This window comes from Camelus dromedarius, chromosome 31, assembly GCF_036321535.1.
Source record: "Camelus dromedarius isolate mCamDro1 chromosome 31, mCamDro1.pat, whole genome shotgun sequence".
NCBI lineage: Eukaryota > Metazoa > Chordata > Mammalia > Artiodactyla > Camelidae > Camelus > Camelus dromedarius.
The window spans coordinates 23,410,526-23,434,623 of NC_087466.1; the positions used below are offsets into that span (position 1 = coordinate 23,410,526).

General features: G+C 40.4%; 1 protein-coding gene across 1 annotated transcript in view; it reads left to right on the plus strand.

The window, feature by feature from the left end:
• Positions 1 to 1,695: 1,695 nt before the first annotated feature.
• The window catches only part of PIWIL1 (piwi like RNA-mediated gene silencing 1), a 31,631-nt gene continuing 9,228 nt past the window's right edge, over positions 1,696 to 24,098 (plus strand). The window contains exons 1-12 of the mRNA XM_031442476.2: positions 1,696 to 1,774; positions 2,115 to 2,226; positions 8,033 to 8,158; positions 8,665 to 8,879; positions 9,231 to 9,352; positions 10,422 to 10,502; positions 11,133 to 11,330; positions 11,773 to 11,884; positions 21,628 to 21,754; positions 21,941 to 22,058; positions 22,539 to 22,653; positions 23,623 to 23,810. Of these exons, the coding sequence (XP_031298336.1) occupies positions 1,697 to 1,774; positions 2,115 to 2,226; positions 8,033 to 8,158; positions 8,665 to 8,879; positions 9,231 to 9,352; positions 10,422 to 10,502; positions 11,133 to 11,330; positions 11,773 to 11,884; positions 21,628 to 21,754; positions 21,941 to 22,058; positions 22,539 to 22,653; positions 23,623 to 23,810 (1,592 nt within the window). The 5' untranslated portion in view covers position 1,696. The remainder of the gene's footprint in view (positions 1,775 to 2,114; positions 2,227 to 8,032; positions 8,159 to 8,664; positions 8,880 to 9,230; positions 9,353 to 10,421; positions 10,503 to 11,132; positions 11,331 to 11,772; positions 11,885 to 21,627; positions 21,755 to 21,940; positions 22,059 to 22,538; positions 22,654 to 23,622; positions 23,811 to 24,098) is intronic.

Consider the following 24,098-nt stretch of genomic DNA (forward strand, 5'->3'; position numbering starts at 1 on the left):
CACAGAATAATTTATAATGGTGTTAAAATCAGTTATAATATGCTAGCGCCTCAGCATATTGTGTTATGTAGCCTACTTTGGAAATTGCTGACTTAGATTGCAAAGGTTTTTACAGTTAGCTAATGTATTTTTAGTCCTTTTAGAACAGGATAGGAAGTCAAAGAGGTCTTTAGACGTGGACAGTGTGATTAGATTTGTCATGGATTTTTCTAGGAAGATTGTCTTGGGACAAAAAACCTCATAAGAAAGATATCCTGACTTAAAGCAGAGTGGTCTGAAATGTAATGATGTCATAACCTGTCCCCCTTTAGAACCTTCAGTGACGTTCCCTGATTTGAGCGTCAAGTCCAGGCTCATTACACTGCAGTCACACTGCGTGTCTTTCAGTTCTCTAGACAAGCCAAGCTCTCAGCACTTAGTCGTGGGTTGTCCCCTCTTGCCTGAAGAGTGGCGCCTCCTCCCAGTTCCCAGTCCTCCTGCAGCTCAGTTCAACTGTTCACTTCATTGGAGGCAGGCCTCTTCAGTATGTAAATTCGCTCCTGCTTTCCTTTTTGTGAGAACACAGTGCTAATTTCCTTGGTTAAATTAGTTGTAGTGATGATTTTCTCTGCCTTTTCCACCAGGGCTCATACTTGCTGAATGCTCTCCATGTGCCAGGCACCCTGTAAATGCTTTGTGTGGGTTCTCCTTGTGCCGCACAGTTGGCCTGTGTGGTGTAGCTTATTATAATTCTTACAAGTAAGGATGTGAGTCACAGGTTATGTGATTTGCTCAAGGTCACTTATGTGAAGGAGTAGGATTCGGATAGTCTAGCTCTGAGGTCTCTGCTGATAGTAACCTGATGATACCGCTTTCTGCTCTGTGGTCGGGGGATGACTGGGGAACCTTTTGTACATGATTGTGTATCTGATGCCTAACACAGATCCTGGCTCACAGTAGGTACTCATTAACATGGGGTTGTTGAAGGAATGGAGAGAATTGTTGAACAGATTTGGTAGCAGTAGTTTAGAGATAAATGACTCTGTTTTCTTTAGAGACAAAGTGAATGGTGATGCCCCTTCCCAAGAATGAAATTGTGGGACATAAATGATGTGGTAGAAGGGATGAGCTACACATAGAATTGTGGGGAGATCCAGGAGGATGTGGTGTGTATGTGTAAGCTGTATGAAGGTTCTGGCAGGAAACTTGGCATCAGTGCCGACTTTCACAGTAGATTACATACATACCAGGAAGGAGGTAGTCACCAACATCGTCTCTTAACAGTTTTACCCTCCTTAATCTCTTTGTAATAAATCAATAGAAAAATGAAATACTTTTAACATAAGTCTTCCATTTCAGTGCCACCACCTAGCACAGGGTCACTTAAATTTGTTGAAAGTAGGGACATTGCCTTAAGATACAATGTGTTAAGTTTAGCAAGGTCTCAGGATACAATATCAACATAGAAATATCAGATTCTGTAGTCTTTTTTTTTTTTTTTTGGCAAATTCTTGATATTTTATGTACACAATTATGTCATCTGTGAATAAAAAGTTTCTTTCTCCCTCCTGGCAAAAAAGATACTGTGTTTAAAGTTTAGGAAAAAAAATTACCCAGGAGTTTTAGAACCTTGACTAAATCAGTTTAAAGGCAACATTGTAGAAACGCTCAATTGAGCATTGTCTTGGTAATTTATGTCCTCTCAAGAAAAAGGAAGATGACTGGGAGAGCCCGAGCGAGAGCACGAGGAAGGGCCCGTGGTCAGGAGACGGTGCAGCACGTGGGCGCCACTGCGGTGAGTGCGGGTCGCTTTTCTAGCTACAGAAGGCCTTCTTGAGAGCAAACCGTCGTGAGGCCTGTTAGCGTCGGCTGTCACAGTTAAAAAACTGCCCTGTGAAGGAGACAGGAACTGAACAAGGAAGATCACGTTCTATGCCTGAGGGTTTTGGAAGCTGGTTCTCAGTTAAATTGGTGACCTTTGAAGAAATTCCTTTATGAGAATAAAATACTTGATTACTAATTTAGGTCAGTTTTGGTTGAATGCCTTAGACTTGTTTAAGACTAGTTACTTCCTCTGATGTCTGTGACCTCTTGACATAAAAGGGACACTGTTCTCTGTTCGCACGTGACTGCAGAGCCAGCAGCCTGGTCATGTCCAGCCTGGACCTCAGCCGCCACCGGCAGAAGGGGAGCTGGCTGGCCGCGGACGGCAGAGGGGAGCCGTAGGAGCGACAGCCAAGTCACAAGGTGAAGGGAGAGTGAAAGATGTCGTGTGTACATTTGTGACATTGGGCACGGGACAGGAAGCACCACTCCTCAGTGAGAGAGAGAGGTCCAGCCGTCCTTTGAGGTGTAGTGGGACCTCTCTGTGCAGCCTGCTGCTACTGGGGGCAAAAGGGCCGTGCAGGGAGTGAGTACCCCGGAGCCCCGCGCTGGCTGTCACAAAGCAATTAAATTCTAAACTTATTGTTAATTTGCTCGCTATGCATTAGTAAGCCATTTTAGAACATTCTCTTGGTATCTTTAGTGATTTCATCAAAGCTCTTGAACATTTGTAACTTTGATTTATAAAAAGTTTTTACATGTCTTGGTTCATCCTGTTTTCTCAGCTGCAAGTTGGCGTTGTGAGAGCCAGTAGAGTTAAAACACCAGTTCTGATTCCCAAAATTGTGCTTTTTACTGCATTGTTGCAGAAATGAATTATTTGGATGCTTGGTTTGAGGGTCTCCAAAAGTTATTAAGTTTGGTTTTGGTATAGGAAAAAACTGACCTGTATGCCTTTACAGGAAATTAATGTAGTAATATTGGCTTTTATGCCCTGGGGTGGGTATGGGAAATGGGCTATTCAGTAAAATAGTGTTGAGACAAATGGAAAACTAGCAGACAAAGCTGGGTCCTTGCTTGTTGCCTCGCACTGAGTTTCCATGTACTCCAAATATTTGGTCATAACCAACGACACCAGAAAATTAGAGGAAAACATGGCTGAATCTGAAGTAAACTTTGACACAGTCTGAAGTGAACTGTGACAGGTACTGTCAGTGTCAGAAGACAGCCTGGAAACTTACTAACCTGATGGAGGAGTGTCTCTGGCATGCTGAGTGCTGTGAATCTGTGATGCTCCCAAGCTGGTGGGAAAATGGACAGAGGAAATGGCAGTGCGTTGAAAACCACAAAGGCCACTGAGAATGGTAGCCTTATCGTTACATTTAAATTAAACTGGAACATTTGTTTTCTATTTATTCTTCATTTTACTTTCTGCCAATGTTGGCAACTGTAGAGCCGGAACTTGTGCTCTCTGTAGGGCTGTTCAGTTGTACTGACCTTTGGATACATTTTGTAACGTGTGCATCATTACACTCTCGTTAGCAGTTCATTCATGGGAGTGCACCCAGACGCCGGGTGAGTACAGGACTTGTGTGAGGGTGTTACCTACAGGCAATACCCCCCAACTGGAAACAACCACTAAGAGGTGAAACCTCCTGTGCTTTAACAGTAGAGTATCAGTTAGCCATTTTCAAGAATGCAAAAAACCGCCTGCAATGAAAACGAGTTGTAAAACAGAATTACTTTTGTATTTTTAGTAAATACATGTATGTGTATGTACGTATTTTCTGTATAGAAAGTTTTTAGGAAAAATGCATCCATTAATAGTGTTTCATTTGAAGGCTCAGTTGGAAGACAGAAGGTCTTTTGTTACTTACTTCATATATCTAATTACGTATCTTACTCTTGTGGTACTACAAGCTGTTTTATTTTTTAAGGTGCCTGATGACAAGTCATTCTGGGCATTAATCTTTAATTTATAGGATTTTATCCAGTCATCTTCCCTAGATGCCTCAGTTCTTTTTTTTTTAATTACCTATCTAATCCAAAAAGTGAACAGTGGGATACAGTCTATCCTGTTTAAATGTATCATAGTAAGCTACAAAAGATTCTAATGATAGAAACTTGAACTTGCATGAGTTTCAAAATACAACCAAGTAAGAATTCCGTATCCAGCATTATAGCAGGCTAGGTAGTCTCCAACTACATACCTTAATGTGCTAGATTTTAAAATATCTTTTTAAAAAATTCATTTGATCTGGCAAGAGAGTTGGAGAATCTTCAGAGGTCAGAAATGATGAGAACAAATCCAGAAGGGGAGTCAAGTGCTAAAACCAGTGACTCGCCAAGAAGCACCTCAAATCACTTGCTTTTGTTTTTCCCACCGGGTTTATTGGGAGATAATTGATGTGTATCACTGGGTAAGTTTAAGGTAATGCAGCATGATGGTTTGATTTACAGATACTGTGGAATGACTACCTCACTAGGTTCAGCAAACACCATCTTCTGATAAAGATACAGTTGAAAGGAAACAGGAAAAGGGATTTCTCCTTGTGATGAGAACTCTTAGGATTTGCTCTCTTGACAAACATCCCATACAGCCTACAGCTGTGTTAGCTATAGGCCTCATGTTGTACATTATATCCCTCGTGCTGCTCTGTCTTACAACTGGAAGTTTCACGTCTGGACCACTTTCCTCCAGTTTCCCCTCTCCTACCCTCTGCCTCCGGTAACAAGTCTGATCTCTGTTTCTGTGGGTCTGGTTTCGGTTTCTGTTTTGAGATTACCCATATAAGTGAGATCATAGAGTATTTGTCTTTCTCTAACTGATTTCATTTAGCATAATGCTTTCAGGGTCCATCTATGCTGTTGTGAGTGGTAAGCCTTCCTCAGTTTTTATGGCTGCATAATGCTTCATTGTATATGTGCACAACTTTTTTATGCATTCATCTATCAATGAACACTTAAATTGTTTCCAGGTCCTGGCTATTGTAAATAATGCTGCTACCAACTTGGAGGTGCAGGTATCTTTTTGAGTTAATATTTTTGTTTCCCTTGGGTACATTGCCAGAAGTAGAATTGCTGGATCATGTGGTGGTCCTGTGTTTAATTTTTTGAGTGGCTGCACCAATTTAAAATCCCACCAGCAGAGCACAAGGATTCTTTTCTCCACATCCCTGCCAGCATTTGTTATCACTTGTCTCTGATGATGGTCGTTCTAACAGGTGATACCTCTTTGTGGATTTAATTTCCATTTCCCTAATGACTAGTGATGTTGAGCATCTTTTCATGTACCTGTAGGTCTTTCGTGTATCTTCTTTGGAGAAATGTCAATTCAGATCTTTTGTCCGTTTCTAAAATTGGCTTATTTGGTTTTTTGCTGTTGAGTTGTATGAATTCTTCATATATTTTAGCTGTTAACCCCTTATCAGATAGAAGGTTTGCAAATATTTTTCTCATTCTGTAGGTTGTCTTTTCATGTTGATGGTGGTTTCTTCTCTTGTACAGAAGCTTTTTAGTTTGTAGTCCCACCTGTTTATTTTTGATTTTGTTGTTTGTGCTTTAGGTGTCACATTTTTTAAAATAATCATTACCGAGATCCATGTCAAGGAGCTTTTTTCCCCGATGTTTTGTTCTAGGAGTTTAATAGTTTCAGGCCTTACATTTAAGTCTTTAATCCATTTGTAGTTAGTTTTTGTGAGTGGTGTAAGATACGGCTCCAGTTTCATTCTTTTACATGTGAATAGCCAATTATCCTACGACCATTTGAGACTGTAATGTTTTCCCATGGAGTATTTTTTGCTTCTTTGTCAAATATTCATTGACCGTATACGCTTGAGTTTATTTCTGGGCTCTTGATTGTGTTCCATTGGTCTGTGTGGCTTTTTTGTGCCAGCGCCACACTGTTCTAATGACTATAGTGGAACAGTATATTTTGAAGTTAGGAAGTGTGATGCCTCCTGCTTTGTTCTTCACTTCAGTCCTGTTGAAGCTTAGACTATTTGACATGTTTAGCTGTGTTCAGCATATTCAGAATTTCATTGAATGAAATATAACTGTATGAAAAGATATGCTGAAGCTGCTTTAAAAACATTTCCTTATTTCAGCTTTAAAATGCAAATAAAATGGCAGGAAATACCGAAATCTAAATATTCTCTGTATTGATCTTCACTAAAAATTCTTAACAGTTATTCATAAATTTAATTCTATGAAACTCAGTTCCCTATCTGTAAAAAGTACCTGCCTTTATAGGTAAGGGTAGGATTAAATAACCCTCAGGTGACAAGGCCCTGTTTTACCACCTTTCACTGCTCTTAGAAGTGTTATATCTGAGAAGTGCTTGTTACAGCAAATGTTCAAATGTTTTAGAAATTTAAATAACGACTCTAACAGATTATCATTAATGAGACATTGCTTAGGACCTTGAATTTTCACTCTGTTAGGGGTGTGGATACGTTGAAGGACTTAAATAGAACAGTAGCAAGAACTGGTCTGTGTTTTTAATAAGTCACTCTGGCAGCTGGAATTAGCAAGGTTTCCAGTTGTATCCATTTTGAAATCTGTCATCTTTCTAGATTGACAGTTAATCAAGCTTTGACTGAAATATAATAGCGGTATTATACGTAGCAAGGGGAACAGATTTCATTGTTGTTTACATTCAGAAACTTGCAATCAGGTTTTGGTAGCCAGAATTTAATTTTTTTCAAGAGAATCTCAAATTTTTCAGGGCAAAATTCAAATCAAGGCTTTATGACCTGTTGTTGCTGTCAGCTTGGATTCAGTTTACCTGACCTTTGTTAGTGTGGTTAATCCATGTGTTACTTAAACTGAAGGTCTTTGGGATACAAAGTTTGCCAAGGGAGACAAATGGAAACAGTTACATGTTTAAAGGACTTCTAAGCAGAGCCTGTGAAAATCGGGAGGCGCAGGAATCAACATATTTAGTGTACCTTTAAAGAGCTTTATCAACGGCGGTCTCATTTAAAACACTACATGCCTGTAAAGTTTATCATCAGTTTTTCAGGAGAAGAAATTGAAGCTCATACTAGAATAACTTGTTTCCAAGGTGTACTGGGAACTGATATATTTAGCTTAAGCTACATTACTTCTCCAGTGAAGTCCAGAAGCTGGCACTTCTGGGCTAGTTTGGACATTTGTGGTCAGAAGAGAACTGGGCTCTTTTGTCTTTTTGTTGTCTCCTCCGAGTCCGTGACCTCTGCCATTAAGACTCAGGTTTTGTTCAGAATGTGTGCTTGAGCTCCCTCCTGCCATCACATCCAGATTCCAGGTGGGACTGGCAGCTAGGGGCGGGGAGCACGTAACAGCCAGCTAGTGACTCCAGAGGTGCCTTCCCAGAAGTGTCGCCCGGTTAATTCCTGCATCAGCCTCTTAGGCCATCCTCGCCTGCCAGGAAGGTGGAAATTCTAGCCTATTAGGCATGTTACTCCCAAAATAAACTTTTTAAAGAGGAATGGAAGATTGGTTATTGGGTAGTCAGCAGGCTCTGCCACACAAGGAGAAAGCTAGGATGTAACACTTGCTTACAAAACCCACGTCATGCTATTGATACGAGATGCTTAACTTTCCACAGACTAAAGGACTTAATAATTTAGAGTATTTTAAGCACAGTTTTTGCAACTAAGCATGAACTGGTAGTTAACTATCCCAGTAGATGTGTTTCATGGCCCAGGGTATACATGGGCCCATCCCATCTATTCTGCTAGTTCTTGAGGGACTTAGTGAGGAAGTGACATTTTAGACTTAACATTTTCTGTTTCAGGCTGCACATTTAAATCGCATGAATTACCAGTTCCTATTGCTATAATTACGTCATAAAATTGTGGAAAATGCTGTTGTTAAGGCCCGTAGGTGGTAATCAGGCCTACAGTACAGAAAAATAATCACCCAGTCGACAAGCATGCTCCTGAGTTCTTGAACCCTTCCAGTAGTCACGATGTTGTAAAGGTGTGTGTGTCTTGTCAGGGAGCTGGGTTTGCCTGGCGCAGTGACGAGAAAGGCCTTCATGGAAAAGGCTGCAGCTGAGAAGTGACTCTCTCCTCTGGCTGGCGGGTCCCTGAAATGTCTGATGGGTTGCTCCCCATGGTTGTCAGCCCCTCAGTAGCCGTTGGGTCCAGGCAGCGCACCGCTTTGGAAATTGTCATCCTGCATTTCACGCTTCATACTCCTTAGGTGTGTAACTTTTTATTATTTACTTATTTTTATTTTAAAGAACTCCAGATATCCGCCGGATTTCAGGAATTATCTCTGTCAGAGAGAGGGGGTCGCCGTAGAGACTTCCACGATCTTGGTGTCAATACAAGGCAGAACCTGGATCATGTTAAAGAATCAAAAACAGGTGGGTTAATTATTAACTATGGTTTCATGAGATGGCTTTCCAAGTACACAGGACAGTGAACTGAAACACTTTTAATTTAGGTATTTGTTCATGTGATGCATTACTGGGGTGAAAAAGCACATTTGGGCAAAGATTCTGCATGGCTGGCTTTTCTGCTTTCCTCTCCCTTTGGGTTTTGAAATCGGTTATAGATGCCTTCGGCTTCACTGAAAGGTTTTACTGTGCACTGCGTAGATCACTTGTTTCTTTTAAAGCTTTTTGCTGTGAAGAGATTTTGTTGGTTCTCTTGTAAGTTACTTAGCCTAGGGAGGGTTTATTTCTAAGTGTATGCTTTTAGTAATTTAACGAAGTGGGCTGGTAGTCCCCAGGTCAGATGTCTGAGAACTTTCATGTTGTCTGCTGCTCTGAGCCCATTTACAGAGCTGTCTGCCTTGTCGTGGTAGGGAAGATTTCAAGAAAGAATAAACTTGATTGTTTGCTAATTGCAAAGTGACTTCCCTTTACAGGTTCTTCAGGCATTATAGTAAGGCTGAGCACTAACCATTTTCGACTGACATCCCGCCCACAGTGGGCCTTGTATCAGTACCATGTTGACTATAACCCACTGATGGAAGCCAGAAGACTCCGCTCAGCTCTTCTTTTTCAACACGAAGATTTAATTGGAAGGTGTCATGCTTTTGATGGAACGATACTATTTTTACCTAAAAGACTACAGCACAAGGTTATTTCAGGTGTCGGGCTGGGGGAAGGGGGGATGGGTATTTCCCCCTCAGAGCAAAGCTGCCTCAGCCTGGGGCAGCTCTCAGAGCCCAGGGTCTCCTGTCTGCTGCGTGTGTGGCGTGCCCGCAGGGCCCTTGGGCACTTTTGCAGCGTTCTGAGGGCCACCTGAGTAACTTCATGATTACAGTTAAGTGATAATGAGGCACTCAGTCACTCTCTTCTGATAGCCATTCTTTTTTTTTTCCTAATTTAAAACTTTTCTGTACTTCTCATTGTTGCCTTATTAAGCAGGCATTATGTGATTGGGCTTATTTTAATAATTAAAATTTGGTTTTCCACTGCCTTGGCTCAGGTTACTGAAGTTTTTAGTCAGACCCGAAATGGAGAGCACGTGAGAATAACAATTACCTTAACAAATGAACTCCCACCGACATCACCAACTTGTTTGCAGTTCTATAATATTATTTTTAGGAGGTATGTTAGTATTTTTAAAAACATTTTATTAAGAATTTTTAAAACATACTCAAAAGTTGAAAGACATGTACAATTAAGTACTTGTATACTTATTACCTAGATTTTACAATGGTTGGATCGTTGGGCCACTCTGAGTTTTAATTGTTTTTAGGTGTGGTGTGCTGATATAAACCTCATTTATTTGCTGTTTAAGCAAGTGTTACGTCTTTGACTTCCCTGTTCGTGTTGACATTAGGGCCTTTAAATCACATTTGAGCTTATGTTAAGAACCATGTTCTCTCAGGAGCTTATCACCAGCTTTGCTTTCCTTCTCGCCTACTGTGGACACCTGTTCAGGAAACAGGACAGGATTTAGGTCTGTTCAGATTTATTTGCTCCGTCATAGGACACATACTGCATGCTCTGTAATTTACTTTCATTGTGGATACTATATTTTCCAAATCCAGAATTTAGAACATGTACTTGATGAAGACCCCCCCCCATCCCCCTGCTCAGTGGGAAGCAGTCTGGATGAGGCTGAAGTTGACAGGAATGGTACTGAAACATGATCCTTGGATTTCTGATTTACCTTTTTAAGTTGGGCATAAGATACCTGCCACTGGTGATAGGATATCTGTTTTGGTGGATACTTATTTAAATTAGTGTAATGGAAGATTTATTTTTCTGTAGATGACGGGTTGGCAAACTACTTTTTGCAAAGGACCAGATAGTAAACATTTTAGGTTTTGTGTCTGAGCTCTTTAGCTCTGCCGTTGAAATACAGAAGCAGTCAGTGTATATGAATGAAAGATCATGACTGTGTTCCAATTAAGCTTTACTGGGGAACACTGAAATTTGAATTCCATATGATTCATACATCATTGATTAATCTTTTGGTTTTTTTCTTGACTGTTAAAAAATGTAAAAACAAAAAAGAGTAGCTCCCAGGCCGTACAGAAAACAGGTAGGCTGGATTTGGCCCACCTACAAGCTGTAGTTTGCCAACCCCTGCTCTAAACAATATGCTGCTCTGATTGTAGTGTTAGAGATAGTTAACCAATGTTCACTATCCTGACCTTTCAAATTCTAGGCTTTTGAAGATCATGAATTTGCAACAAATTGGACGGAATTATTACAACCCAAGTGACCCAATTGATATTCCAAATCATAGGTTTGTATGAAGTGGGAAGTTTCTATTCCTTTCTCACAACTTTGAAAGTGATGCCCTATTTTAAATTGATCAAATTTTCTGTGTCTGTTAATGGTACCCATCACATTAGGTGAATGTTTAACTCGGCTTAAATAATAAAGGATACATCTCAGAATACTTGGATTTTAAAAGTCATGTGATCCTCATCCTTCACTGGGGAAGCATAGAGAGTTGTCCTACACGAAGTTTGTATTTGCTCTTAGGGAACAAAATTCATCAGCTGACGGCTGCTTCAGAAGTTACTCTGGTGTCTCGAGACTGCTGCTCACGTGGCTAGACTTCTTACTTTAGGTGCTTTCCGTTAGGCTGGCAGTTTTTTCAAGTCTTAGGTCAATATAAAGAACAGTTTAATGAAGTGTCGATTTCAAATGAAACCTAGAAAAGTATTATAATATAAAATAGCATTCATTGTTGAAGATCTTAAAATGATAAGTCTTCATCTGGGACCGTGTAAAACCTAGAAAAAAATAAATTTACTCATACTTGTACTTTCGGATCCAGTTACTAAAGGTGAAAACCAAAACTTGATACGTGCAAAACATGTTTGGACATTCCTAGAGGTTACTTCATGGCTCTCGCTCTGTTTGACAGGTTGGTGATTTGGCCTGGCTTCACTACCTCTATTCTTCAGTATGAAAATAACATCATGCTTTGCACTGATGTCAGCCATAAAGTCCTTCGAAGTGAAACTGTTCTGGATTTCATGTTCAACTTGTATCATCAAACCGAAGAACATAAGTTTCAAGAACAAGTTTCTAAAGAACTGATAGGTCTAATTGTTCTGACCAAGTAAGATGTTCAGTGATGTAAATTCACAGTGTCACGAGTCTTAAGCTGTTGCTGCTTTCCCGTCCTGTAATGTGAGACAGAAAGAAAGTGGGCTTAAGTTCAGTGACAGCGGCACAGAGGTGGGGGGAGGGTGCTTATAACCTTTCTCAAGAACACGAGTTTTGGGGGAATATTCTCATCTGAAAAGGACACATATCCATCCAATGACTTCTACCCTTTGTAGTTCGATTTTATTTTCTAATAGTAACTTAGTTGCTTCCCCATCCATTTAGCATAGTCTTTAAGAAATTATTTTCCTTTCCTCTTTCTGTAATATTATATATTACCAAGTGATTTGAAATTATATTTTTTAGAGAATGCATACCATCTAGCCTCTCTTTTTTATTTAATAGTAATTCTACACGTTTTAATCAAATACCAATAAATCTCACCTGGTCCATAGGTATAACAATAAAACATACAGAGTGGATGATATTGACTGGGACCAGAATCCAAAGAGTACCTTTAAGAAAGCCGATGGCTCTGAAGTCAGTTTCTTAGAGTACTACAGGAAGGTAAGGAGTTAATGTTGATTTTTATCTTTTTAATGTTGAAGTGCTTAGACCTTAGGGGAAATCTGAAATATCTGCAGTGAAAAATCTGCAGTGAAAATTCTAATAGGTGTATGTATGGAACAAGTTGCTTTTAAAGCTGTATATAAATGTTCATTAAGGTGGTTACAACATAGCTCATTAGCAAATGAGATGTACTCTGTCCTGGCTCCTTTCCTGCAATAGAATGAGGTTACATTTGAACTTAAGTATGTGGAGGACAAATAGGATAACAGACAGTAAACAGTACTAGTTAACCGCTTACCATACTGCCCCTTACTGCATAACCAACAGTGTTCTTTTTAACTTTATCCGGCAGTGGGAGGCTGAAGATCTTTAAACCCTTAACATCAGTTATGATAAATCTGCATGTATGTTAGCAGTTAGCTTTTGTTTCACATATTGACAGAATTCAGACAGACTTGTTTCATGTAGGTGAGATCAGTTTTTTGGGTGCTTTTCTATCAGCAGTTTTACAAAGATGATTCTAGCTTTTGACACTAAATTGAAAAAGAACCAGAGGCAAATAGTAGCAAGAAAGATGAACTACCAGCCAGAAGAAAATAAAGTGTTTGTATAGGAATGCTTACTAACGTTTCAGTGTTCAGAGTTAAACAGATCTGTCCCCTAGATCCTTAGCAGGTCACATTCCATTTGATGTGCTCCGTTAAAAGTGCAGGAAAAGTGTTTCAAGAAAACACCTCAGTTAAAATCTTATCACTTGTCTTTGAAGTGCTAAAATTTATCTCATTTTTCTACTCTTAGATCATTTCCTTTTTCTAAAAAGTGGAATAAATGAACTATTATGTATTTTTGTGTCAGAAGTATACATCTACTAGAGACCTTTGAAATGTCTTTGTGCTGTTGCCTGACTTTCAGCTGCTCTCCTGTGAATGAGAAGGTCAGGTGCCACTCTGGAGGGAAATGGTTCTCTGAGTGGCCATGTTAAGAACTGGTGTTAATCTGGGCAAAATGAGAATAGGCCAAGGGTCATGTCGTCTCAGCTTGATTTCCCTACTGCTGTTTGCAGCCTCTGAAAATTCCTTGAGGACCCAACCATGTTCGGCTTAGACTGTTCTGGGTGTCAGAAGTTACTGTGAGAAATGAGTTTTAGCAGTTTGCTGTGGTTTATTTTAATAATTACTACCAAGGATGGGAAGAAGTGGTATGTATCAACAGCAGATATAAAAAGGACATCATTTGAAAGTTTGATTTAAACCTGAAGCAAGGTCAGGGAAAATTCTCCCCTTCTCTGGCCAGTATTACGGAGAAAAGGGAACCCTCCTACACTGCTGGTGGGAATGCAGTTTGGTGCAGCCACTGTGGAAAACAGTGTGGAGATTCCTCAAAAAACTAGTAATAGACTTACCATATGACCCAGGAATCCCACTCCTGGGCTTATATCCAGAAGGAACCCTACTTCAGGATGACACCTGCGCCCCAATGTTCATAGCAGCATTATTTACGATAGCCAAGACATGGAAACAGCCTAACTGTCCATCAACAGGTGACTGGATAAAGAAGATGTGGTATATTTATACAATGGAATACTACTCAGCCATAAAAACCGATAATGCCATTTGCAGCAACATGGATGCTCCTGGAGAATGTCATTCTAAGTGAAGTAAGCCAGAAAGAGAAAGAAAAATACCATATGAGATCACTCATATGTGGAATCTAAAAAAAAGTAAACAAAGCATAAATACAGAACAAAAATAGACTCATAGACATAGAATACAAACTTGTGGTTGCCAAGGGGGTGGGGGGTGGGAAGAGATAGACTGGGATTTGAAAATTGTAGAATAGATAAACAAGATTATACTGTATAGCACAGGGAAATGTACACAGGATCTTATGGTAGCTCACAGAGAAAGGAATGTGACAATGAATATATATATGTTCGTGTATAATTGAAAAATTGTGCTCTGCACTGGAATTTGACACAACATTGTGAAATGACTATAACTCAATGAAAAATGTTAAAAAAAATCTTAATGCCTGCTTATTTCTCCATAAGTGGCCTTTTTAAAATTTTTTCATTTTTTTATTGAAGTACAATTACAGTGTGTCAATCTCTAGTGTACAGTACGGTGTCCTACATATACATACATATACAGTCATACATATATATACATATATTCATTTTCATATTTTTTCCATTAAAAGTTATTGTAAGATACTGAATAGTTCCCTGTGCTATACAAAAGAAACATTTTTAAAATCTGTTTTTATATATAGTGGCTAACATTTGTAAATCTCAAAACTCCCAAATTTATCCCCTCCCACCCTCTTTCCCTGGTAACCATAAGATTGTTTTCTAAGTCTGTTTTGTAGATGAGTTCATAGTGTCCTTTTTTTTTTAGATTCCACCTATGAGTGATATCATATGGTATTTTTCTTTCTGTTTCTGGCTTCACTTAAAATGACATTCTTCAGGTCCATCCATGTTGCTGCAAATGGCATTATTTTATTTTTATGGCTGAGTAGTATTCCATTGTATAAATATACCACATCTTCTTTATCCAGTCATCTGTCAATGGACATTTAGGCTGTTTCTGTGTCTTGGCTATTGTAAATAGTGCTGTGTGAACAATTGGGGTGCATGTATTTTTTCACATTAGAGTTCCCTCCTGATATATGCCCAGGAGTGGGATTGCTGGATCATATGGTAAGTCTATTTTTAGTGCTTTGGGGAATCTCTCTACTGTTTTCCATAGTGGCTGCACCAAAGTACATTCCCACCAGCAGTGTAGGAGGGTTCCCTTTTCTTCACAGCCTCTCCAGCATTTATCGTTCATGGACTTTTGAATAATGGCCATTCTGACTGGTGTGAGGTGATACCTCATCATAGTTTTGATTTGCATTTCTCTGATGATTAGCGATATTGAGCATTTTTTCATGTCTGTTGGCTGTTTGTATGTCTTCATTGGAGAAAAGCTTGTTTAGGTCTTCTGCCCATTTTTGGATTAAATGGTTTGGTTTTTTTTTTTAACTTGTATGAGCTATTTGTATATTCTGGAAATTAAGCCTTTGTCAGTTGCATCATTTGCAAATACTTTCTCCCATTCCATAGATTGTCGTTTTGTTTTGCTTATGGTTTCCTTTGCTATGCAAAAGCTTATGAGTTTAATTAGGTCCCATTTGTTTATTTTGCTCTTCTATTGCCTGGGTAGACTGCTCTAGGAGAACGTTGCTAAGATTGATGTCACAGAATGTTTTGCCTATGTTTTTTTCTAGGAGATTTATTGTGTCTTGTCTTATGTTTAAGTCTTTATAAGCCATTTTGAGTATATTTTTGTGTGTGGAGTGAGGGAGTGTTCTAACTTTATTGGTTTATATATGCTGCTATCCAGTTTTCACAGCACCACTTGCTGAAGAGACTGTCTTCTCTCTATTGTATATTCTTGCATCCTTTGTTGAAAATTAATTGACTGTAGGCCTGTGGATTTATTTCTGGGCTCTCTATTCTGTTCCATTGATCCATATGTCTGTTTTTATGCCAGTGCCATGCTGTTTTGATGACTGTAGCTCTGTGGTGTTGTCTGAAGTCTGGGAGGGTTATTACTCCAGCTTCATTCTTTTTCTTCAGTGCTGCTTTGGCAATTCTGGGTCTTTTGTGATTCCATATAAATCTTAGGATCATTTGTTCCAGTTCTGTAAAAAAATGTCCTGAGTAATTTGATAGGGATGGCATTAAATCTGTAGATTGCCTTGGGCAGTATGGCCATTTTAACAATATTGATTCTTCCAATCCAAGAGCATGGGATATCTTTCCATTTCTTTAAGTCTTTAATTTCCTTAACCAGTGTTTTGTAGTTCTCCATGTATAAGTCCTTCACCTCCTTGGTCAGATTTATTCCTAAGTATTTTATTGTTTTGGATGCAATTTCCAAAGAGATTGTTTATTTACTTTCTTTTCCTGTTGTTTCATTGTTAGTATAAAGAAATGCAGCTAATTTTTGTATGTTAATCTTGTATCCTGCTTCCTTGCCGAACTCTTTTACTAGCTCTAGTAGTTTTTGTGTGGAGCTTTTAGAGTTTTCTATATATAGTATCCTGTCATCCGCATGTAATGACAGTTTTACCTTTTCTTTCCAATTTGAATCCCTTTTATTTCTTTTTCTTGCCTGATTGCTGTGGCTAGGACTTCCAGGACTGTGTTGAATAGAAGTGGTGAGAGTGGGCAACCTTGTCTTGTCCCAGATTTTAGTGGGAAGGTTTTCAGTTTTTCACCATTGAGTAATATGCTGGCTGTAGGTTTATCATAAATAGCTTTTATTATGTTGAGATATGTTCCCTTTATACCCACTTTGGTAAGGGTTTTATCATAAATGGGTGTAGAATTTTATCAAATGCTTTTGATTCATCTGTTGAGATCATGTGGGGTTTTTTTTTTTTTTTTTTGTCCTTTTGTGGATGTCATGTATCAGATGGATTGATTTGTGTATGTTGAACCATTCTTGTGTCCCTGGGATGAATCCAACTTGATCATGGTGTATGATCTTTTTTATGTGCTGTTGGATTGTGTTTGCTAATATTTTGTTGAGGATTTTTACATCTATGTTCATCAGTGATATTGGCCTGTTACTCTCTTTTTTTGGTAGTGTCTTTATCTAGTTTTGGTATCAGGGTGATGTTGGCTTCATAGAATGAGTTTGGGAGTACTCCCTCCTTTTTAGTCTTTTGGAACGCTTTGAGAAGGACCAGTATGAGTTCTTTGTATGTTTGGTACAATTCTCCAGTGAAGCCATCTGGTCCTGGACTTTTGTTTGCAGGTTTGTTTGGAGGTGTTTTATTGCTAATTCTATTTCATTTCTGGTGATTGATTTGTTCAGTTGGTCAGTTTCTTCTTGATTCCATCTTGGTTGACTGTGTGTTTCCAGAAACTTGTCCATTTCTTCTAGGTTGTCCAGCTTGTTTCCATATAGTTGTTCATAGTATTCTCTTATGATACTTTGTATTTTCTTGGTATTGGTTGTAATTTCTCCATTTTCCTTTCTTGTTTTGTTTATTTGTGCTCTCTCTCTCTTTTCTTCTTGGTGAGCCTGGCCAGAGGTTTGTCAATTTTATTTACTCTTTCAAAAAACCAGCTCATGGTTTGATTGATTTTTTTGTATTTTTTTTCTCTCTGTTTATTTTCTCCCTGATCTTTATTATTTCCTCCTGCTGGCTTTTGGTTTTGTTTGCTCTTCTTTACCTAATTCTTTATTTTTTTGTCACTTTTTTTTAACATTTTTTATTGATTTATAGTCATTTTACAGTGTGTCAAATTCCGGTGTAGGGCACAATTTTTCAGTTATACATGAACATATATATATTCATTGTCACATTTTTTTCTCTGTGAGCTACCATAAGATCTTGTATATATTTCCCTGTGCTAATACAGTATAATCTTGTTTATCTATTCTACAATTTTGAAATCCCAGTCTATCCCTTCCCACCCCCCACCCCCTTGGCAACCACAAGTTTGTATTCTATGTCTATGAGTCTATTTCTGTTTCGTATTTATGCTTTGTTTGTGGGGTTTTGTTTTTGTTTTTTTAAGATTCCACATATGAGCAATCTCATATGGTATTTTTCTCTTTCTGACTTAACTTCACTTAGAATGACATTCTCCAGGAGCATCCATGTTGCTGCAAATGGCATTATGTTGTCGGTTTTTATGGCTGAGTAGTATTCCATTGTATAAATATACCACATCTTCTTTATCCAGTCACCTGTTGATGGACATTTAGGCTGTTTCCATGTCTTGGCTATTGTGAATAGTGCTGCTATGAACATTGGGGTGCAACTGTCTAATTCTTTTAGATGGTAGGTTAGATTGTTTATTTGAGACTGTTCTTTTTTGAGAAAGGCCTCTATTGCTGTGAACTTCCCTCTTCAGACTGCTTTTGCTACATCTCATAGATTTTGTGTGATTGTGTTTTCATTGTCATTTGTCTCAAAAGTATTTTTTAATTTCTTCTTTGATCTCATCATTGACTCATTGTTTTTTTAGTAGCATGTTGTTTAATCTCCATGCTGTCATTTTTTTTCTCCTTTGTTTTTCTCTGGTTGAATTCTAGTTTCATGGCATTGTGGTCAGAAAAGATGCTTGAAATAATTTCTGTCTTAAATTTGTTGAGGCTTCTTTTGTGCCTGAGTACATGATCTGTCCTAGAAAATGTTCCATGTGCACTTGAAAAGAACATATATTCTATTTTAGGGGGATGTAATGTTCTGAAAATATCAACCAAGTCCTACTGTTCTGTTGCGTCATTTAGTATCTGTTGCATTATTGACTCTTGTCTGGAAGATCTGTCCAATGATGTTAATGGGGTGTTAAAGTCCCCTATGATTGTGCTCCTATTAATTTCTCCCTTTATGTCTGTTAATACTTGCTTTATGTATTTAGATGCTCCTGTATTGGGTGCATATATGTTAACAAGTGTAATATCCTCATCTTGTATTGCTCCTTTAATCATTATACAGCGTCCTTCTTTATCTTTCTTCATGGGCTTTATTTTAAAGTCTGTTTTGTCTGAAATCAATATTGCTGCTCCTGCTTTCTTGTCATTTCCATTTGTATGGAGTATCTTTTTCCATCTTCTCACTTTCAATCTGCGTGTGTCCTTCTCCCTATAAAGTGAGTCTCTTGTATGCAGCATGTTGTAGGTTCTTATTTTATTATCTGGGCTGCCACTCTGTCTTTTGATTGGAGCATTTAGTCCATTGACATTTATGGTAATTATTGATAGATACGTGTTTATTGTTATTTTGAACTTAGTTTTCCAATTGTTTTGGTATTTTCTTTGTTTTTTCTTTTTCTTTTTGTGGTTTGATAAGTTTCCTTTATATTATTATCTTGGTTTCTTTTTGGGTTTTGTGACTCTTATGTGCTTTTTGACTTGTGGTTACCCTTTTTTATAAGTATATTAACCCATTACTATATCTGTTTCCTTTAAACTGATAGTCATATGAGCTCAAACCCATCCTAAAAAGAACAAAAAAAAAACCTCTGTTTTCTTGCTCCCCTCTCCCACCCTTAATGATTTTGATGTCCTGTTTTACATCTTCATGTTTATTCTGTTATAACTCGTTGTTATCGCCTTTCCAGTTATGGTTTTCTCTTTTCTATAGCATCCTGCTGCTTTTCTATTTTGAGTAGACCTTTCAGTATTTCTTTCAGCATAGGTTTACAATTGCTGAATTCTTTTAGTTTTTGCTTGTCTGTGAAGTTCTTTCTCCTTCTATTCTAAGGGATAGCCTTGCTGGATAAAGTATCCTAGATTTTAGCTTTTTCTCATTCAGAACTTTGAATATATCTTGCATAAGTGGCCTTGTAAACACTGACATCCTTAAAGGTTCTGCCTCAGGTCCCCTGTTACTGGGATATATTCTAGGTGGTCTCCAGTCTATGCTGAGACTTCAGGTATGATATGTTAACAATTCTCACATTTCTAGCTCTAGCCCTAGACATGTCTAAACTTACTTGTTGTAAATATTTGGATGGCTCAGGGATACCCTGCATGTGACTAGCACTGGACATGTGCCGTCCCCTCACCTGGCCCTGGGGCAGTGCTCTTCATCAGTGCAGGGAATGTCACTTCCACCAAGTCAGGGACTTTGCAGTTTACACAGCCCAGTGCCTAACTAGGCCCTTGGGTACTGGAATGAGCAAATGAATAATGGGTAATTCAGACATTGCTCAGACCTCCGTGCCTCTCTCCCTTACCTGTCCAATTAGCTGTCAGAGCCCATCACCACCCCCCCCCCCGAAGTACCTTCATTTTTCTCTTTCTCAGTGACTGCCGTCTTCCTTCTAGGCTCCACTTCTCTTACTTATTCAGCTAGTCTCTTACTTTTCATTTCTCATGCTTTCTAAACTTTACATTTTCAAACTCATACAAATCTGATACTACTTTTATGCTACCCAGAGTAATTAAGTGGCTGCCCATTGCTCCTGTGACTTGCCTAGTAAGCACATTTTTCTTTACCCAGTGAGTCCCCGAGTGGTGTGGCCCTGCTCCCTTGCTGATCTACGTGTCGTCACTTACCCCAGCCCCCTGTTACGGCCATGGGACTTCCTCGCCCAAAGCACTCTGCGCGCTCCACTCTTGCTCTGAGGCTTACGTCCCAGCTTAGCTGATTTCTTCTGGGAACCAGGAATAAAGGTGTCTAGTGGCCATGATCAATCAGAAGGTGGTGGCGTTGGGGTATATGAAAGAATCAAGGCAGTCTTAGAACTTCCTAGTAGAAATGCAGTTTTAGTAATAAGTGATGGCTTCGATCTGATGCATTGAAGATAATATCTAGGAAACAGTGGGAGAGGAGGGCCTTTGGAAGGGAAGATCATTAGTCAAATCAGTTTAAAAAAAAGTTTAAGAGTAATATTAAACAAATGAACGTGCTAGTTTTTCAGATTTAGGGGGAAATGTTAAAAGAACTGACAGGCTGTCATTTAGGCACTGAGAATATAGAATCGGGGTGGAATCCCAAAGCTCTTTAATTAAGAACTACACACTTAAGGCTCTTTGGTGAAATGGAGAATAGGGACCCTCCTGAAACCACTGCCACGTTTCTGCATGTGTGCACCCAAGTGAGCAGTGTGTGAGCGGGGGGCTGGTACTAGACCCCTAGTGAGGAGAAGAGTGCGATAAAGTAGGAAGTACAGATCCATGGGGATGAGGCCAGTTGTGCACGTTGTACTTGGAATTTTCTGTTCTGAAATAATTTTCCCCTGGATGGTTGGTGAAGAGTTGAATGTAAGACAAAGTCAGTGACGGGCTAGAATTTGTGGTCTCTTAATTCATGGCAGTAGGTGGCAACCTCGTCCGCATGATAGGAATGAGGAAGGGACAAGTGCCTTAGCCTCTTGAGAGACCAAGACACATGAAATGGCTATGATGATACTACTCTCTTGTACGCTAAATGGAGATGTGTGATTTTTGTTTAATAAGAAGTTGGAGCTGAATTAATCAGGGCATTAAAAGATGCTAGGAAGAGCGTACAGGAGATGATGGGAAAGCGGATCTTTAAGCCACGGAGCCAGAGAGTCTAGTGCGGATAACGCCGGTAAAGTCTGCCGTGGCCTCGAACCGCAGGGCTGAGCCGGGGGCCCAGGAGCTGTCTCATAACGTACCTTAGATCAGGAACATCCGCATTTTTGTTTATAAGTTGTGAAAACTCATCTTAGTGATTACATGTGGGGAATCTTCAGATGGGAAATTTCATACTGCTAAACTGAAATTCAGCTTCACAGTATCAACATTTTGTGGAAACTTTTCCTAATTAAACATGTCCTGTCACGCGCACACTCTCCCCCTTCCCTGCATTGTCTGACAGTGAGACTCGTTTGTGAACTAGTCCTCGCTGTGACGTGAGTGGTTGTGGCAAAGCTGTGCTGAGCCGAAGGCCTGGAGTCACACTGACTGCCGTTTCTAAACCACGGAATCAAAAAGTGCAGTGAAGAGAGCTGACTAAAAGTCAGAACCGGAGCCTTACTACCCGTGACTATCTAATTTTTTTAGGAAAAAAGATGAGATACTCAGCAAAATACATAAATCTCAGCCTGTTTTACATAGGATTAAAAACACAATTTTTATACTTTACTTGGAAACTGGTACCAGCCATGCTGTTGGCATCGTTCATTTTAAAAGCCTTTCTGCCCATTGACTTGTTACTGAGGCATTTACTCTGAACAGCGATCCCTTTCTTCCCTTGAATAGCAATATAACCAAGAAATCACCGACTTGAAGCAGCCAGTTTTGGTCAGCCAGCCTAAGAGGAGGAGAGGCCCTGGCGGCACGTTACCCGGCCCTGCGATGCTTATTCCTGAGCTCTGCTACCTGACAGGTACCGCCGACCGGAGCCTCGAGCTCGTCGGCCCGCTGTGTGTCAGAAGCCACGCAGCACCCCCCCCCCCCCCCGGAGCCCTGCGCCTGCTGGGTTTCCTTGGAATCCTGTCACGTGTCACACCCTGCTCTCCCGGCGCTTGTGCTTGTTCCTCTGACCATTTACCTTTAAATGTTCTGCTTGAAGGTCTAACTGATAAAATGCGCAATGATTTTAATGTAATGAAAGACTTGGCTGTTCATACGAGGCTAACCCCAGAACAGAGGCAGCGGGAAGTGGGGAGGCTGATCGATTACATCCACAAGTAAGGCATCTGCGCTGCTCTGGGGGGTGGTTTCCATTTTTACTTTGTGTGGGTTTGTGGGGGTGACAGAGTAGTTTGTTTTCATTTTGTATTTGTTCTATTTGGGGGGGGGTTCTTTCTGTTTCTAAGGGAGGCTACTGTCTGTCAGGGATAATTGAGGCGAACCTGGTGGTAGCCTGGGGTATTTCTGATTCTTAATAGAAGACTAGGAGGTGAAATTGGGACAAAGCTGTCTTGTTATGGTGTCGTGCTTACTTTGAGGAGATAGTGTGGGCATCAGGACTTTAAAGGGTGTCACGAGGGGAAACGTGTGACGAGAGAGCAGACTGTCCTGCGTTCCCGGCAGCCTCGCTGGGGTTTCAGTCCTGAGAAGCAGTGATGTGCGCTGTAGTTAGTTGCAGTCGGTCTCTCGTTGCACGTGCATCCGTTTTTGCTGTGTTCCCTTGCATTTAATGGCGTATAAATGTGTTAAATTTACAGAGATGATAATGTTCAGAGGGAGCTTCGAGACTGGGGTTTGAGCTTTGACTCCAACTTACTGTCCTTCTCAGGAAGAATTTTGCAAGCAGAGAAGATTCATCAAGGTGGAAAAACAGTAAGGCTTTCTTCCCGGCGTCAGCAGGCCGGCTGAGGGCGGGCGCCCGGGACAGCAAGCACCAGTCACCTAGCTGCACGCCTGCGTCCTGTCCCCTCCCTGCCGCGTCCGCCCGCTGTCAGCCCGCGTGACGGCGGCCCTCGGAGCTGGGCTGGGTGCCCCTCACGAGGAGCGCTCCCCGGCCGTGTGGCTGCGCTTCGCCTGGGCCGTGTGCTGGTTAGGGGTGTATGTTCAGTATTGCGGTGCCTTTTATATTTTATCCTCAGAAAAGGAAAGCAGGTATTCTGAACATTTTTGTGTGTGTAATTGAAGCCCTACAAGCTCCAAAGTTTTAAAAAACTTTTATAAAAAGCTATGCCTTTCTGCCTTCTAAATGTTCTATGAATAACAACCTAGTCACGCAGCGCGGTATTTTACTTGCAGTTGTTCTTGTCACCCGCCGTAGTAGAAGTCTGCGTCCCCGTGTGAGCGCTGCCCTGGGGGCACCCGGGGCCCCGTGCGGGGGACGCCGCCGGGCGCGCGCCCCAGCCTTGCTCGCTGTCTGCCTGGCCGTCAGCTGCCGCCAGAGCGCGCTTTCGGTATCTGACCCCTTGGTCATAAAGCTGCTTAACCTTCAAGGCCTTGTTTTTCTCACATATTTATCGTGAGGGGAGTAACCTGTCCTTGTAAGATTCTAGGAAAGATTAAAGAGGACTGCAGCTTGGTGTACTGAGCAGTATTTGGTGCAGGTGAGCACTGAGTGGCAGCTGTTAATATGAGTGTACTAGAAACAAAAGTGCCTTAATCCTTTGAATACATTTTGTGTCTTTTTTCCCCACTGAGGGTGTTTCATTTGTCACTGCAGTTCAGATTTAAGAGTAGGAGTCCAAGGTGTAGAATACGCCACGGTAGGATTATAGAAGACAAAATTTTGGCCTTATCGCTGAGAATTTACAGTGGAACTCACAGTGTCTCTGAACTTTTTTCTAGTTTGACTACAATCCACAGTTTGCAGATTGGTCAAAAGAAACAAGAGGTGCGCCACTGATCAGCGTTAAGCCGCTGGATAACTGGCTGTTGATCTATACTCGAAGAAACTATGAAGCAGCCAATTCATTGATACAAAACCTATTTAAAGTCTCACCAGCCATGGGCATACAAATGAAGAAAGCAGTAATGTAAGTTCATCAAGTCATCTCTGCTCTGAAGGGTGATTAGTACTCACTTGGAGGGTGTGGGAGCTCAGACTGTCACTAAGATCATTAAAAACATCAGGTTCTCTTAGTTTGCAGACCTGCTGCAGCTTCTGCAAGGTGCGCACAGAAGCTGGGTAGCAGCCGCGGCCACGGCCGCGTGAGAGAGCCCAGGGGCTGTCCTCAGACTTCCTGCTGTGTGTGGGACACAGTCTTCTGACTGCATGGCTACTCTGGGTGTTTATTTCATTTTTTACACAGAAGCGTTCATGG